Source organism: Vulpes vulpes, chromosome 15 (genome assembly GCF_048418805.1).
Source record: "Vulpes vulpes isolate BD-2025 chromosome 15, VulVul3, whole genome shotgun sequence".
In the NCBI taxonomy this organism is placed as follows: domain Eukaryota; kingdom Metazoa; phylum Chordata; class Mammalia; order Carnivora; family Canidae; genus Vulpes; species Vulpes vulpes.
In genome coordinates this window covers 63,784,669-63,800,819 of record NC_132794.1, presented here as the reverse complement: position 1 = coordinate 63,800,819, position 16,151 = coordinate 63,784,669, and the positions used below count along the sequence as shown (strand labels likewise).

The following is a 16,151-nucleotide window of genomic DNA, read 5'->3' as shown; positions in this document are numbered from 1 at the left end:
CGGGATCGAGTCCCACATTGGGCTCCCTGCATGGAGCCTGCTTCTCCCCCTGCCTGTGTCTCTGTCTCTGTCTCTCTGTCTCTCTCTCAGGAATAAATAAATAAATAAAATCTTTAAAAAAAAACTTTTAATCTTTTTTACATGCCTTTTTGTATGTTTTCAAAAAAATTTTGCAAATATTAATATTTATCAGTGCTTTCTAATAAAAATTATAATTTCTGTAGAAAGTTAAAGAAACTTCAGGCATACCTTGATTTATATACGAGTTCTACTTTAGACTCTGATTGTAAAATAGTTGTTTAAAAAGTGAGACTAAGTCTGTCCAAAACATAGTCATACTGATTAGATCAGAAAAGGGATTCATTCTCTTGGGACGCCTGGGTGGCTCAGTGGTTGAGCACCTGCCTTCGGCCCAGGGCACAATCCTGGAGGCCCCGTATCAGTCCCACATCAGGCTCCCTGCATGGAGCCTGCCTATGTCTCTGCTTCCCTCTCTCTCTCTGTCTCTCATGAATAAATAAATAAAATCTTTATTGGAAAAAAAAAAAGGGATTCTCTTAATGTCATATAGAATGAGAGGACAGGAACCTCCGGGTGGCTTAGCCGTTGAGCATCTGCCTTTGGCTCAGGGTGTGATCCCAGGTCTGGGGAATCAAGTCCCATATCAGGCTTCCTGCAAGGAGCCTGCTTCTCCCTCTATGTCTCTGCCTCTCTCTGTCTCTCATGAATAAATAAATAAAATCTTAAAAAAAAAAAAACAAATAAAACAAAAAACAAAAACGAGAGGACAAACTACTGTATACAATGCAGTGTGCTAATTCCTGAAATACAAATAGTATCTGTTGATCTACATGGACACTGTACTTTGGATGCTTAAACAAATATATTTCCTTATACATAAAATGGGGAGGGAAGAACCTCTCTTTATTTGCAAATGGTATATTTGTTTCTGAACCTTAGCAGAATTGATATTTTGGGTTTGGTAATTCTTTGCTAGGGATGGGAGTCAAGGTAGGGGCATGGATATCCTGTGCATTGTAGGATGTTAGCAGCATCCTGGGCCTCTACCCATTAGGTATGAGTAGTACTCTCCCCCAACTATAAAAACCAAAAATATCTATAGATATTTCCAAATGTCTTCAAGGGAAGAAAACAGTCACCACTTAAGAACCACTAGTCTAATAATATAGTTAATGTTTTGGACTTATTTTTAATAAGATAGATGCTTTCCACTGAGAGAAACTAGTAGAGACAGGCATCTACTGATTGCTGGAATATTTACAACCTAGTAAAATGTTCTGGTTGAACTAATTCCAATGGTTTAAAAGACTACCCTACCACCTTTTCCTACTTAGTGGCTGGTAGAGGTCACAAGGGAAAACAGTTTAAAGTAGTAATCCCAAATTAATTAACTCTGAGGTATCTCTAATTAAACCCTAATATATTAATCACTGTCTTACAGATAATTTATGGCACTTCAAAATAAAACCTGAGACATAGTTGAATGAAATGCAGACAGTGGGAATAAATTATCTCCTCATAAACATCTTAATTCCAAAGTAGTGATATTCTGAAAGTCATGATCATCCAAGCTGCAAACAATCCATATAAGAGCTGACTGCACAAGGCCTGTAACTCTACGTACCTTATATATCCTTTCTCCAACTTATAGCTAACAAATTCACATACAGCTCATCATCTTCCTTTAAAAGGAAATTATGAATGACCATTTCCTTCTAAGATGTAACTAATACCTGAAGGTAATTCTCAATACGTAGGAAAATTCACATAGGTATTCACAGATTCATACATGCTGCCACTTTCCTTAATCTCTATTTTCCAACTTCTAGCTTTTTATACTTGCTTGGATACAGTTATAAGTCAAAAGAAAACAGTAAGGCTGAGCAGCACAAAAGGTACCAGTATTAGAGGATAACATAATATTAAAAGTAACTTTGACATTTTTTTTACATAGGCTCCACACTAGCCTATGTAAAAGTAGGGCTTGAACTCATGACAAGGAGTCTGAGACCTGAGCTGAGATCAAGTCATTTGCTTAACCAACTGAGCCATCCAGGCACCCCAAATTATGACATTTCAAATAACATACATTTACCATATAAATTCAAGTTATACTGCTTTTCTGTTGCATTTTAAATGTGTCAATTCTCTTTTTCACAGCAAAGTTAAACTATGACAATAATATTATAAATGAAAGAAACAGGTAGGTCTGATGGTAGATCAAACTACCACTTGTAAAACTATTCTTTTTTCAGATATCTGGGTGAGTCAGTCAGTTAAGCATCTGCCTTTGGTTGGGGTCCTGAGATCAGGCTCTCTGCTCAATGGGGAGTCTGCCTCTCTCTCTCTCCCTCTGCTCCTATCCCCATTCATGCTCTCTCTCTCTCAGATAAATCTTTTTTTAAAAAAAGTACTTTCTCCCTAAGAAAATAACTACTGAGCAATGAAACAACAGAAAGAATTTTAGGCACAATTTACAAACTGAGGTTTTATATGAAGTGAAACATAAGATTAGCATATCCAACAACTTTCCTGTAGTTTAATAATGTTACTAGAAAGTAGCAGTAGGGCTTTCATTTTTAGGAGTTTCTTGTTTTTTTTTTAAAGATTTTATTTATTCATGAGAGATAGAGAGAGAGAGAGGCAGAGACATAGGTAGAGGGAGAAGCAGCCTCCTCACAGGGAGCCCAATGCAGGACTCGATCCTGGGACCCCGGGATCACGCTGTGAGCCAAAGGCAGATGTTCAACCACTGAGCCATCCAGGTACCCCATTTCTAGGTATTTCAAAGACATCTGATTTTATTAATTCTCTTCATAATTCTATACTGTTACTAATCCAACTTACCATCTTCATCAACAGTAAGGTCCACAACTTCTGCTGCATTTTGCCTCAAGGGTTGTATAACAGTAGAAATCCTACTGCGGTTCCGTGGCTCCTGTGGCCGACTTGTATGAGAATTTGAACCTTGGCTCCAATGAGATCTGGAGTGTCCAAGAGTTGAACGAGACCTTAAATGACATTAATATTAAATTAGTAAATATAAAAAAAGAACAAAAATTTTAGTTACCCAAGAAATCATAAGCCTTTCTTATAAAATACATTGTGAAGTTTCTTCTCCAAAGAAATAATGGCAATAGAATTAAAAATTGACTATCAAAGAAAAAAAAAAATCACACCTAGTACAACGCCTGGCATTCAATAAAACGTACTGAATGAAATGTTCAACAACCAACTGACCTATGAATATGAGAAAGGATATTTCAGACAAATCACTGGTATAAAATACAGGTTTCTGTTTCAAGAATGCTGCTCTCTTGGGGCATCTGGGTGGCACAGTCTGTTAGCCATGTGACTCTTGGTTTTGGCTCAAGCCATGATTTCAGGGTTTTAAGACCAGGTCCTGAGTCAGGCTCCACATTCACCATGGAGTCTGCTTAAGACTCTTCCCCCTAGCAGTGCCTGGGCAGCTTGGTCAGTTAAGCATCTGATTTTGGTTCAGCTCAATCTCAGGGTCCTGGGATCGAGCCCTGTATCAGGCTCCACATTCTTCCTCTTTCCCCACTTGTACTCTCTCTCAGGCTCCACATTCTTCCTCTTTCCCCACTTGTAAATAAAATCTTAAAAATAAAGACTCCTCACCTTTTGCCCCTCCCCACCATGCACTCTCTCTTTTTAAATTAAATAAATAAATCTAAAAAAAAAAAAAAGAATGCTGTTCTCTTCTCAAGGTTATTTTGAATACACCTGGGTTGTAATATGTATTTATATATTCTTTAATACCTAAAACTATTACTATAAGCAAAGTAACAAAAATATCAACACCCTAAAGATTAAATAACACCCACATGATCTTCAATGTATAGCTGAGATTGGATTTGCAAACCATCGTTTTGAGAGGCCTAAACAAAGATAAGCTCTTAGTATTGTTCTAAAAATGATTCAAAGCACCCAGAGATTTCCTGTGATCAAGAAAGGTAAGGATAGTTGCAGCTGGTTTATTAGTTTGGTAGCCATAAAAAATATCACTTGTTCGAGCCACTTTATGCTTTTAAAGCATGTAACCACAAACTCTCAACACCTAATACTTATGTCATCATCTTTTATTATGTGTGGGATGCTATATTGCAATAAATTATCTGCAGGTATTTATTTTATTAAAACAATTTTTTAAGGATTCACTGTAATAATCTGAATGGAGGGTACAGAGGAACATTATATAGAATATGCAGTCCTAAGGATCCAGAAGAAAAATAACTCTGTTTTAGAGAGGTGAGGCTTAGGGCACCTGGGTGGCTCAGTGGGTTAAGCATCTGCCTTTGGCTCAAATCATGATCCCAGAGCCCAGGGATCAAGCCCCCTGTTAGGCTCCCTGGTTAATAAATAAACAAAATCTTTAAAAATATATAAAGAGAAAGGTGGGGCTTATGAAGTTGGTTTTTCCTCTTGCCCAAACTGAACATAAAACTGCTTAGAAGCATATTATGTAGGGGTGCCTGGCTGGCTCAGCTGGAAAAACATGCGACTCTCAATCTTGGGGTGGTGAGTTCGAGCCCCACATGAGGTGTAGAGATTACTAAAAAAAAATTAACTTCAAGGATAAAAAAAAAAAGCTTATTGTCAGTATGTATGAAAAGAGTGAACCAGGTACATTAATATGCAGTTATTAGGGATGTGAGCTCAACCACTCAGAAAAGAACTAGGCTGAAAATGATCAACAATTGTAGAGCCTAAGAACTTAGAAAGAAGCTCAAATTCTAAAATGAAATTCTCAAGTAAATAGGGGTATAAAGGTTAATTCCAGAGACACAGAAAAAAATAAAAACACTGCATTCCAGCAAGAATTGTGTAGATCAAGGCATGACGGTAAACAAATGTCTCAGGATGAAATGGTTTTGGTGAGGAGAGAGATCACTATTTAAAATTCTTGAGAGGGGGATCCCTGGGTGGCGCAGCGGTTTGGCGCCTGCCTTTGGCCCAGGGTGTGATCCTGGAGAACCGGGATCGAATCCCACGTCAGGCTCCCGGTGCATGGAGCCTGCTTCTCCCTCTGCCTGTGTCTCTGCCTCTCTCTCTCTCTGTGACTGTCATAAATAAATAAAAAATAAAAAAAAATAATAAAATAAAATAAAATAAAATTCTTGAGAAACTAAGAGTGTTTAGTGAGACTGAATAGTCTTATTATTTCTGGGAGGCTCTTAATAGCTGCAGAAAGTTCCAGGTCCACTCTGCAGTTTATGAAACCTTCAAGGATGTCATAACTCCAAATATTATACTGTATGAAGCACCAGTAAAAAACCTGATGTATGAGCAACAGTTTCACACAGGCCTTAGCTGTTCCTATGATTAGTAGCAACTGTCAAATCCTGAAACTAAAGGATCTAAAACACAGATGTATTCTCCCTTTTTGCTGAAAAGATTTTATTTTTAAGCAATTTCAACATCCAATGTGGAGCCCAAACCCACAACCCTGAGATCAATGTCACAACACTCCACTGACTGAGCCAGCCAGGTACCCCTGGATACATTCCCTCTTAGAGATGAAAAGCCAAGAGCCAGCCAAACAGTGACAAGAGTGAATATCCCCTGTAACAATAAGGAAAATAAATATAGGTCATGAGCACTGTGTGTTATGTCCAAGATCACTATCCATTACTATGGTAAATGAATCTGCTTGAACATTAAGTACCTCCCTGACAAGAAAGATCTCCTGTTCTACTAAGACAGATCTTTCATTTCAGCAATCATTATTGCTCATAAAAACTGAGTCAGTCTTGTACCAAGCACTATGCACAGTCACAGGGTAACTGTGGCACCTACCATGAAGTATCAATTTCCTCAGAGCCTAGGAAAATCATTTAAAATTTATTTTTTTGAAGTATTTTTTTAAGATTTTATTTATTTATTCTTGAGAGACAGAGAGAGAGAGAAAGAGAGAGAGGCAGAGACACAGGCAGAGGGAGAAGAAGGCTCCATGTAGGGAGCCCAACATGGGACTTGATCCCAGATCTCCAGAATCACATCCTGGGCTGAAGGCGACACTAAACCACTGAGCCACCCGGGCTGCCCCTAAAATTTAAAACAGATACATCATGGAGTGTTCTCTTCCATGCCACTACAAATTGCACTCCAATGGGAAAGTACAAATGGAGAAGCACATACTAGGTATATTTATAACACGCTTCCAAAAAAATTTTTTTTTAAATAAATAACACAAATTAAAACACAATGAGTAAATGTATTTCTAAATTAATTTCAACACAAAAATTAAGGTTCATCCATGGATTAGTTTGGTATACCAGATGGAATAAAGGAATACATCATTGCTTCTCTCACCAATATTTGTAATCATGTAAAGCACAAGATGAATACTGTTAGGGGCTTTTTTCCCATCCTTTCTTTCTTTTTTTTTGGTCCCAAGAGGTCAATCTGTTAGGGATTTTTCCCCCCTCCATTCTTCCCCTCCCCCCATAAAAAGGCAATCTCATTTCCAGTTATTTATCAAAAGAAATGTGAATTTTTCATTCATTTTTTAGTATAGGGCTTAGATGAAATTACTGAGTGAAGGTCAATAAAATTGCAAAAATATGTTACATACTAGGTTGCCCTACTATAATAGCAAAAACTTCACTGGTATTGAGATCTTTTTTTTTTCTGTTAAATTTTTTTTTATTTATTCATTTGAGAGTGAGCCAGCTAAAGCACAAGGGGGTGGGGGGCAGAGGGAGAGGGAGAAGCAGACTCCTTGCTGAGTGGGAAGCCCAAAGCAAGGCCCAATCCCAGGACTTCAGGATCATGACCTTAACTGAAAGGCAAATATTTAGCTGAATGAGTCACCCAGGCGCCCCTCAATGAGATCTTGAAACAGATTATAACAACAAGAAAATACTTCAACATCAATATTAATATTTTCAACACTTTTTAATACCATCCAAAATATATATATATATATATTTTAATTTTTATTTATTTATGATAGTCACAGAGAGAGAGAGAGAGAGAGAGAGAGATGCAGAGACATAGGCAGAGGGAGAAGCAGGCTCCATGCACCAGGAGCCCGACGTGGGATTCGATCCCAGGTCTCCAGGATTGCACCCTGGGCCAAAGGCAGGCGCCAAACCGCTGTGCAACCCAGGGATCCCCAAAATTTATATTTTATTCACATCTAAATTTCAAAGAAGTTCATGAACTTTCTGAATCATACTACAAAATTTTGTAAAGCACTAAGTAAAATTACTGTTTATCTACAGCAATAACTCTTAACTCTCACTGTATACTTGCAGTGCTTAAAAAATACCAAGCCCCAAGATTCTGGTTCTGCTCATCTGGGATATGATCCAGGGAACAATTTTATCTACTGTATAATCTTCCCAGGTGAGTCTAATGCAACCTGGTTTGAAAACCACTAATGTATGTGCTCAAATGAGGTATCAAAAAAAAAAAAAAAAAAAGGTAAAAGAGGGACGCCTAGGTGGCTCAGTGGTTGAACATCTATCTGGCCTTTGGCTCAAGGCATGATCCTGGGAGTCCAGGATCAAGTCCCACATTGGGCTCCCTGCAGGGAAGCCTGCTTCTCCCTCTGCCTCTCTATGTCTTTAATGAATAAATAAATAAAATCTTTTAAAAAAAGAAAGATAAAAGAATGCAAATATCCGCAGCACAAGTATGTTTAAATATTTATATTTAAAACTTCACATACACAACTAGGAATTAGAATCATACCGATAGCTTTCTCCAACTGTTACAATCTCCACCTCACTGTCAGTTGAGGTAACATTAATTTCTTCATTGGCAGTGACTTGGGGAGTGGAGGAAGCTTCTATCACCACAACATCTTCATCAATACTTCCTGGAAATAGAAAGGAAAAACATTTTAAACTGACAAAAAAAACTTTTTACTTTGAAGGCTGTGAAATTCATTATAAAAGTAAAAATCTTACCTGTCAAAAGTTCTTTCAAAAACAGGGCTAAACACACATAGTGAAAAGAGTACTTACCTTCTTAATCTGTCTTCATGTTTATCTCCTCAAAAATCATAAGATTTTTGTTTGTTCTTTACAACATACAGTGGTTTCTATATCAATTTGTATGATTTTATACAGAATTATTAATCCTGTAGTATCTAAAGGTACCAAGATCTTATATGTTTATATTCCATAATAAGTCTTTAATATCTAAAATAAAGATATTACACATGCTGTATGTTTTACTTAAAATAGCTTAGGGTTTTTGTTGTTAAACAAGATATGGTATTCTTTTTAAAAAATATAGTTTTTGGTTTTAAGCTATGAAATCTGTCTTTTTTGTATATATATATTTTTAAGATTTTATTTATTTATTCATGAGAGACACAGAGAGAGGCAGAGAGACAGGCAGAGGGAGAAACAGGCTCCCTGCAAGAGCCCGATGAGGGACTCAATCCCAGAACCCCAGGATCACGACCTGAGCCAACGGCAGACACCCAACCACCGAGCCACCCAGGCGCCTCAGTTCTTTTCTAAATTATTCTAAGTTTGGAAAGGGCATCCTTATTTGGAAGACAGATACATATATTTAGTTCAATGTGTTTCCTTAATTATTTACTTCATGGAGAACAATTTTTGTTTAGGAATTAGGTAAGATTATAAATAGAATCTGGCCCTGTCTCTACATGACTAACTAGCTATTCCCAAACCATTTACTGAAAAATCCTTTCTGTGACCCATTAAATTTTGATAACTCTCTTAAGTATCACTGAATGTTTTAGGTTATATTTTAATGCCATCACTTCATCCCCTTTGACAAGAATTCTTATATCAGAATAATTCTATTTTCTTAAACAGCTTCTCTGAGGTGTAACTTTCATAGTTTAAAATTCACATTTTGTCTTGAGAAGATATTGTACACCCATGCTCTTAGCCAACAGGTGAAAGCAACACAAATGTCCATCAAAGGATGGGAAAACGAAATATTGTATATTCATACAATGAATATTATTCAGCCTTTAAAAGGAAAGAACTCCTGTCACATGGACCAACATGAACAAATCTTCAGGACATTATGCTAGAAGTAAAATAAGCCAGTCATATTAAAATACTATATATGATTCCACTTACATGTGGCTCTAAAGCAGTCAAATTCATAAACAAAATAGAGTGGTGGCTACTAGGGCTGAGGGGAGAGGGAAAAAGGAATTATTTGATGAGTATAGAGTTTCAAACTGCAAGAGAAAAAAGTTCTGAAGATCTATTTCACAACAATGTGGATATACTTAATACTACTAAAATGTACACTAAAATGGCTAAATAAGATGGTTAAAAAAAGTCATATTCCATTTCTTCTCTTGCTGTATTTTTCACAAATCAGGTACTAAATAAATGTCTTTTTAATCTTTTTAAAAACATTCTTCTCTGTCCATTACTATTAAAAGTCTGCCAAGAACTTACAAGTCATATTTTTGATAAGAATTTTCCCACATGAATACTGAGAGCCAAATATTTCACCCATTTTAAGTGCACATTTCACTAGTTTTAGTAAGTTTACAGAATACAACTATCATCTCAATCCAATTCTAGAACATTTCCAACACCCTCACAAGATTGTGTGCCCTGTTTCAGTCAGCCCTCAACCCTCCGCACATTCCTACACTTCTACAACTGACCTGTGTTTTGTCATTACGGATTGGTTTGTATTTTCTAGAGTTCTATATAAATATGGAATTATACATTACTTATACTTTTGTGTCTCGCCTTTTTCATTCAGTGAAATACTCATTCATGATATTTATTTAACTGTATCAATAATTCACTCTTTTTTATTATTGAGTGGTATCCTACCATATGAATACATCACAATTTGTTTATCCATATTTCTGTCAATGGACATCTGGATTTTTCTCATTTTCAGCTAGTACGAATAAAGCTGCTATGAACATTAATCTGCTTCAGTTTTTCTCTCTCCCTGTCCCTCTGCACCCCCCAGGAGAAAATCTCCAGCCAACTTACCACTGAGCGAGGAGCCCGACTCAGGGCTCAATCTCACAACCCTGAGGATCATGACCTGAGCCGATATTAAGAGTCAGATGTTCAACCAACTGAACCACCCAGGCTCCTCAACTTTTCATTTTCTTAATGCTGTCTTCCGAAGCATAGAAGTCTTTAATTTTGATGAAATCCAAATTAGCAATTTCTCTTATGCATGATGCTTTTGGTGACATATATAAAATATCTCTCTGCCTAACAGAAAATCACTGAAAATTTTTCCTATGTTTCTTCTAGAAGTTGTATAGTTTAACTCTTACATTTAGGTCTATGTTAATTTTTGTGTCTAACATGACATAAAAGATTAAGTTGGGCAGCCCCGGTCGCGCAGTGGTTTAGCGCCGCCTGCAGCCCGGGGTTTGATCCTGGGGACCCTGGATCGAGTCCCACATCAGGATCCCTGCATGGAGCTTGCTTCTCCCTCTGCCTGTACCTCTGCCTCTCTCTCTCTCTCTCTCTGTGTGTCTCTATGAATAAATAAAATCATTAAAAAAAAAAAAGATTAAGTTAATCTCTTTTGCATGTGGATCTACAACTGTCCCAGTAACATTTGTTGAAAAGACTAGAATAATTCTATTTTGATATCTAGTAGATTCAGGTTTTCCTAATTCTTCGGATTATAAAATTAAGGGAAAAGGAAAATTCTTGAGATTTGAAATGAACCGGCATTAAGCAACACTAATGAAGTCCAGACATCTTTAATAATATATATTTTCTCATCTAAGAATATATTTTGCGATCTACCAGTATCATCTTTTATAAATCTCTAGAAAACTTGTAGGTTTGGTCTGATTATGAATGCTAATAAAGGGGGCACGTGGGTGGCTCAGTCAGTTAAGCATCTGCCTTCAGCTCAGGTTGTGATCCCAAGGCCATGGGATTGAGTCCCACATCAGGCTCCCTGCTTACTGGGAAGTCTGTTTCTCCCTCTCCTTCTACCTCCTCCCCCCTAGTGCGCACTCTCTCTCAAATAAATAAAAAATTTTTTAAAAATAAATAAATGCTAATAAAGCTATATAATTTTCTTAATAGACATCAAATATACTATTAAGATTATTCTTAGAGACTTTATTCTCTTTGTTGCTCTTACAAATGAGATCCATTTATTCTTATTATCTCCTAGTATGTAAGTATGTCATTGATATTGTATATTCATTTTTATACACCCGACTGAACTCTTGTTTACCACAATGACAACAATGATTCAACTTTCCTGTCACAACGGAGTTTATGCAATCTATTCCTTTACCCAAGGTGCCATTCCTTGGAAATTTCAAATTTCATCTCTAATACATCTATATGTCATCAAACGTGCACTATTTCAAAAGCTGGGTAGTATCTGGAGGAGATATAAGCCCATGACAAAGATCTATGATGTACTCTCTGATACTTCAAAGAGGAGAAGAGAGCAGTCACCGGCAAATCAGTGTCAATGAAAGATGATCTGATTTGGAGAAAGTTATTTCTGAAGTAGTTTCTAAGTTCTAAAAACTACACACACAGACATATTGAAGTAAAATATATTTTTAACAGCCTAAATATATCTTATAGGCAGAGAAAAAATAGCACTTGAGTGTCTATTTAAAATAATATCCTAGATTCCATTTCCAAATTACTTTTCCAATTCTTCCTCCATAATCATGCACATGATGCAGCTGAAGGCAGAAGTACAAAAGAAATTGTGTATTTAAAACTAAAAGCAATGGGATCCCTGGGTGGCGCAGCAGTTTGGCGCCTGCCTTTGGCCCGGGGTGCGATCCTGGAGACCCGGGATCGAGTCCCACATCGGGCTCCCGGTGCATGGAGCCTGCTTCTCCCTCTGCCTGTGTCTCTGCCTCTCTGTCTCTCTCTGTGTGACTATCATGAATAAATAAATAAAATCTTTAAAAAAAAAACAAAACAAAACTAAAAGCATTATACATAGAAATAAAACATGGATTTTTAAAATACTTTTCTTATTTTAACCCATCAACTGGACATTACCATTCTACATGGGAAAAAGCTACACCTGCATATAAACTTTTATTAGTGATTTCTCTCTATATATTGTGTACATGAAATTTCCTTAAAGTCTGTAAAAAAAAAAAAAAAAACCCAAACATTATAAACATCTTATAAAACAAGCAAGTCTAACATAAATGTAACTTTCTGAAGTTCCACTGATAAGTGATAAAAAGCTAGGTTTTCTAATGTATTAAAATTCAACTTACATAATTTTTTAGGACTACGGATTGTGTAACTAAAGGTTATATAAGTAACTGATAACACTTACTCTATTGCTTAAGTATCATTTTTCTAAAAAGGAACTTTACAAGCATAACTTGAACATAATACCTGTAACTAAATAATAATCACAACAGGCATGATATGGGCATCTGTAACCTAGTGTTTTTTCTAGAATGACAATTATTTAAAACAAAATTTAAAGGAAACATTCCTAAAAGTATGAAGTTAAACCTCAATACTACTTAAAATCAGGAGAATAGGTCATTTCTTACTGGACCAATTTTATTTTTACACACTCTCTTACATTTAGAAATATTAAAGGATAAGTAACTTGAGTATAGCCAAAACATTAGGGTGGTAGGACCCTAGGTGATTTTAACTATGTCTTTTAAGATGACTTATGCTGCTTGTACCTTTTAGAACATCATGAGGAAAAGGGAAAAAAAAATCATGAAAAAGGAACTTTACAAGCATGAGAAATAACAGATAACAGCCTGGAAAGAATTAGGTACTTTAATACAGATCACAGAAATAATGGCTTCTCTGACAGAATTCTTCATGAGCTCAACAACCACTTCTATTCCCTGATAAGAGATCACAGATTCTCTTGGCAGCATCTGTAAGATATATCAGACACTACAATCATAGATTACCTTGGTCCCTCTTTGTTAAGTCTGGCATGATGCTAATAATGAAAACAGCTTCTAATTCATAGGCATATACTTTGTGTCATATGCAATATTTTGTGTGTCTAACTCCATCAAGAAACTGACACTTAGGGATCCCTGGGTGGCGCAGCGGTTTGGCGCCTGCCTTTGGCCCAGGGCGCGATCCTGGAGACCCGGGATCGAATCCCACGTCGGGCTCCCAGTGCATGGAGCCTGCTTCTCCCTCTGCCTGTGTCTCTGCCTCTCTCTCTCTCTCTCTCTGTGTGTGACTATCATAAAAATTAAAAAAAAAAAAATTTAAAAAAATTTAAAAAAAAAGAAACTAACACTTAGCAAATTTAAATGACTTGTCATATAGTAAGCAATTCTCTCTAAATTCAAAAGTAATTTTAATTCTAAAGTTCATACTCTTTACATAAACTGTATCAGAGTGCCGTTAAGTACCCAACATGTTGGTGCTAGTTACTATCAAAAGCAGAATCTTCCTGCTACCAGCTGCTTTTGCTACTGCTCTTGTCTTTTGCAGTAACAAACTTATTGAAGTTGTAGCAGCTCTGACTCGTCTTTAGGATTCTTCTGTTGGGTATCTATCCAACTGAAATGAAAACATATATATCTGCAAAGATTTGTATTCAAATGTTCACAGTAGCATTATTAACAAGAGCCAAATACTGGAAACAATTCAATGTCAATCACTGACAAATGAGTAAACAAAATGTGGTATATCCATACAATGAAATACTATAAAAGAACTAAATAGTAAACAGACACTAATTACTGATACCTGCATCGATGAACCTCAAAAACTTAATGTAAACTTAATGGAAAAAAGCCAGACACAAAAGATCACACATATATTATATTTAAATGAAATGTCCAAAGTGGGGGGTGGGGGGGACATGTCCAGAAAAGGCAAATCCTTAGAGACAGCAATAGATTAGGTTGTGGGGGACTGAGGGTTAGGATGGGGATTAAACTACAAATAAACAGGAGATATCTCTTGGGATTAATGGAAATGTTCTAAAACTGTATTGTGGTAATGGCTGCACAACTCTAAGTTTACTAAAAATCACTGAATCATACACTTAAAATGAACTTTATGGTAGGTAAATTATACCTCAATGAAGCTGTTTTCTTTAAAAAAAAAAAAAAGCTATAACATATAAAACATTCCCTGCCAGATATAAAACTAGACTGCAACAAATGAAAAGACATACCATATTCTGGAAAAGGAACGCCCAACATACTAAATACGTCAGGTACCGTAATTTAGCAACAAATATAATCCCAACATGAATACCATCTCCCCACTACCACTATCCTCAGATAAACAAGCTGACTATAACTTCACTTAGAAAAACAGGCAAAAATAACAAAAAAATATAAAAGTGTATAATTAAACAGTGTACTTTTAGTGTATGCATAGACAGATCAATGGAACATAATGAAAACTCCATAAAATAGGTCCAAATGCCTACGGAAACTTAACATAAGATGGCATCTCAAGTTAATAGGAAAAAAAATTAATGATTTGTTTTGGGACAATTGGATAGCCACATTTTTAAAAAATGGATCCACTCTTCATACTACACATGAAGATAAACATCAAATAGATGTGTACTTTAAATGTAAAAAGAAAGAAAGAAAAAGAAAGAAAAGAGAAAAGAAAAAGTAAATAATGAAAGGGCTCAGGGGAAAATGGGTTATTTCTCTTATAAACTTGAAATGGGAAAAGCTTTCCTAATTATGATTCAAAACCCAGAAACAGTAAAGATAAAGGTGAATAAATGTGACTAACCAAAGAAAGAAAAAGAAAAAAGATTTGGCATGGTGAAAAAGTGTAACAAAGTCAAAGGACTAATGATAAATTTGGGGGAAATGTGTTCATATATAGGATTTATGTCCCAAGTATATACAAGCATCTGAAAATGGATGGAAGAATGAAGACCAACATCCTGATTAAAAAAAGAAAAAAAAAAAAAAAAAACAGGCAAAAGGTATGAGCAGACTGATCATGAGAAATAGAATGACCTTTAAAAATATGAAAAGGGGTGCTTGGGTGGCTTAGTCAGTTAAGTGTCCAATCTTGATTTTGGCTCAGGCCATGATCCCTGGGTTGTGGAATATACCCCTGCATTGGGCTGGCTCCATGATCAGCAGAGTCTCCTTGGGATTCTCTCTCTCCCTCTTCCTCTGCCCCTCAACCTGCTCACACACACTCTCTCTCTAAAATAAATAAATAAAATCTTTTGAAAAAATAAAAAATAAACATGAGAGATATGCAACATTACTTATCTAAAAATTAAAAATATACCGACATACTATTTCTTACCTATCAGATGGAGCAAAAAACCTAAAATTTGACAATAAACTCTTGAAAAGGCTTTGGGAAAACAGGCACTCTCCAATACTGCTGGTGGGCATCAAAAATGGCTATGATCCCCACAGAGAGAAATTTGGCCATATTTTTAAAATAATATATTCATTTACCTTTGGCCCAACAATCCTCTCCTAAAATTCTATTCCAAAACTATGATTAGGCAAAAAATATTAAATAACATATACAAAAAGCTATTCATTGCAGTGCTGTTCCTAACAGCAAAAAGCTGCAAACTATTCATCAACAGATTCAACAACCTTTGGTATAACTATACAATGGAGTGCTACTAAGCTGTAAAAAAAAATAAGAGGAATGAAAAGCAATGAAGTGTGTGTGTATCCTTTATATCGCACACACATACACACACACACACACATATACACATACACATATACACACACACACTTTTATTCCTCTATAATCTCTATACCCTAACAATTATATATATTGTTAGGTGAAAAATCAAGAGACATTTTATTTTAAGAGAAGGATAGAATAATATGAATATTGTTTTTATTTCTGAACAGGAAAAAATAGAGTAACAAACCAAAATTTAAAAGTAGTGAAAATACAAGACACCAGGGTGGTTTAATCAGTTAAGCATCCAATTTTTTATTTCGGCTCAGGCTATGATCTCAGGGTCATGAGACTGAGCCCCAGGTCAGGTTCTACTCTGAGCCCACTCTTGAGTCTGCTCAAGATTCTCTCCCTCTGCTCCTCCTCTGCTCTCTCTCTCTCTCAAAAAAAAAAAAAAAAAAAAAGTAACAAGGGAGAGAAAGATCGGAAGAGGAGCAGAGGTAAAAAACTAGAGCTCACTGAATATATTCTTGCTTAAAA

The 16,151-nt window shown here is 36.1% G+C and overlaps 1 protein-coding gene across 16 annotated transcripts in view; it reads right to left on the bottom strand.

Moving 5' to 3' along the window:
- RNF111 (ring finger protein 111) overlaps positions 1–16,151 on the bottom strand; it is a 127,115-nt gene that overhangs the window by 30,077 nt on the left and 80,887 nt on the right. For all 16 annotated transcript variants that reach the window (XM_072738637.1, XM_072738638.1, XM_026000192.2 and 13 more), the window contains exons 3-4: positions 7,744–7,870; positions 2,869–3,032 (exon numbers count right to left, since the gene is read on the bottom strand). In XM_072738637.1, the coding sequence (XP_072594738.1) occupies positions 2,869–3,032; positions 7,744–7,870 (291 nt within the window). The remainder of the gene's footprint in view (positions 1–2,868; positions 3,033–7,743; positions 7,871–16,151) is intronic.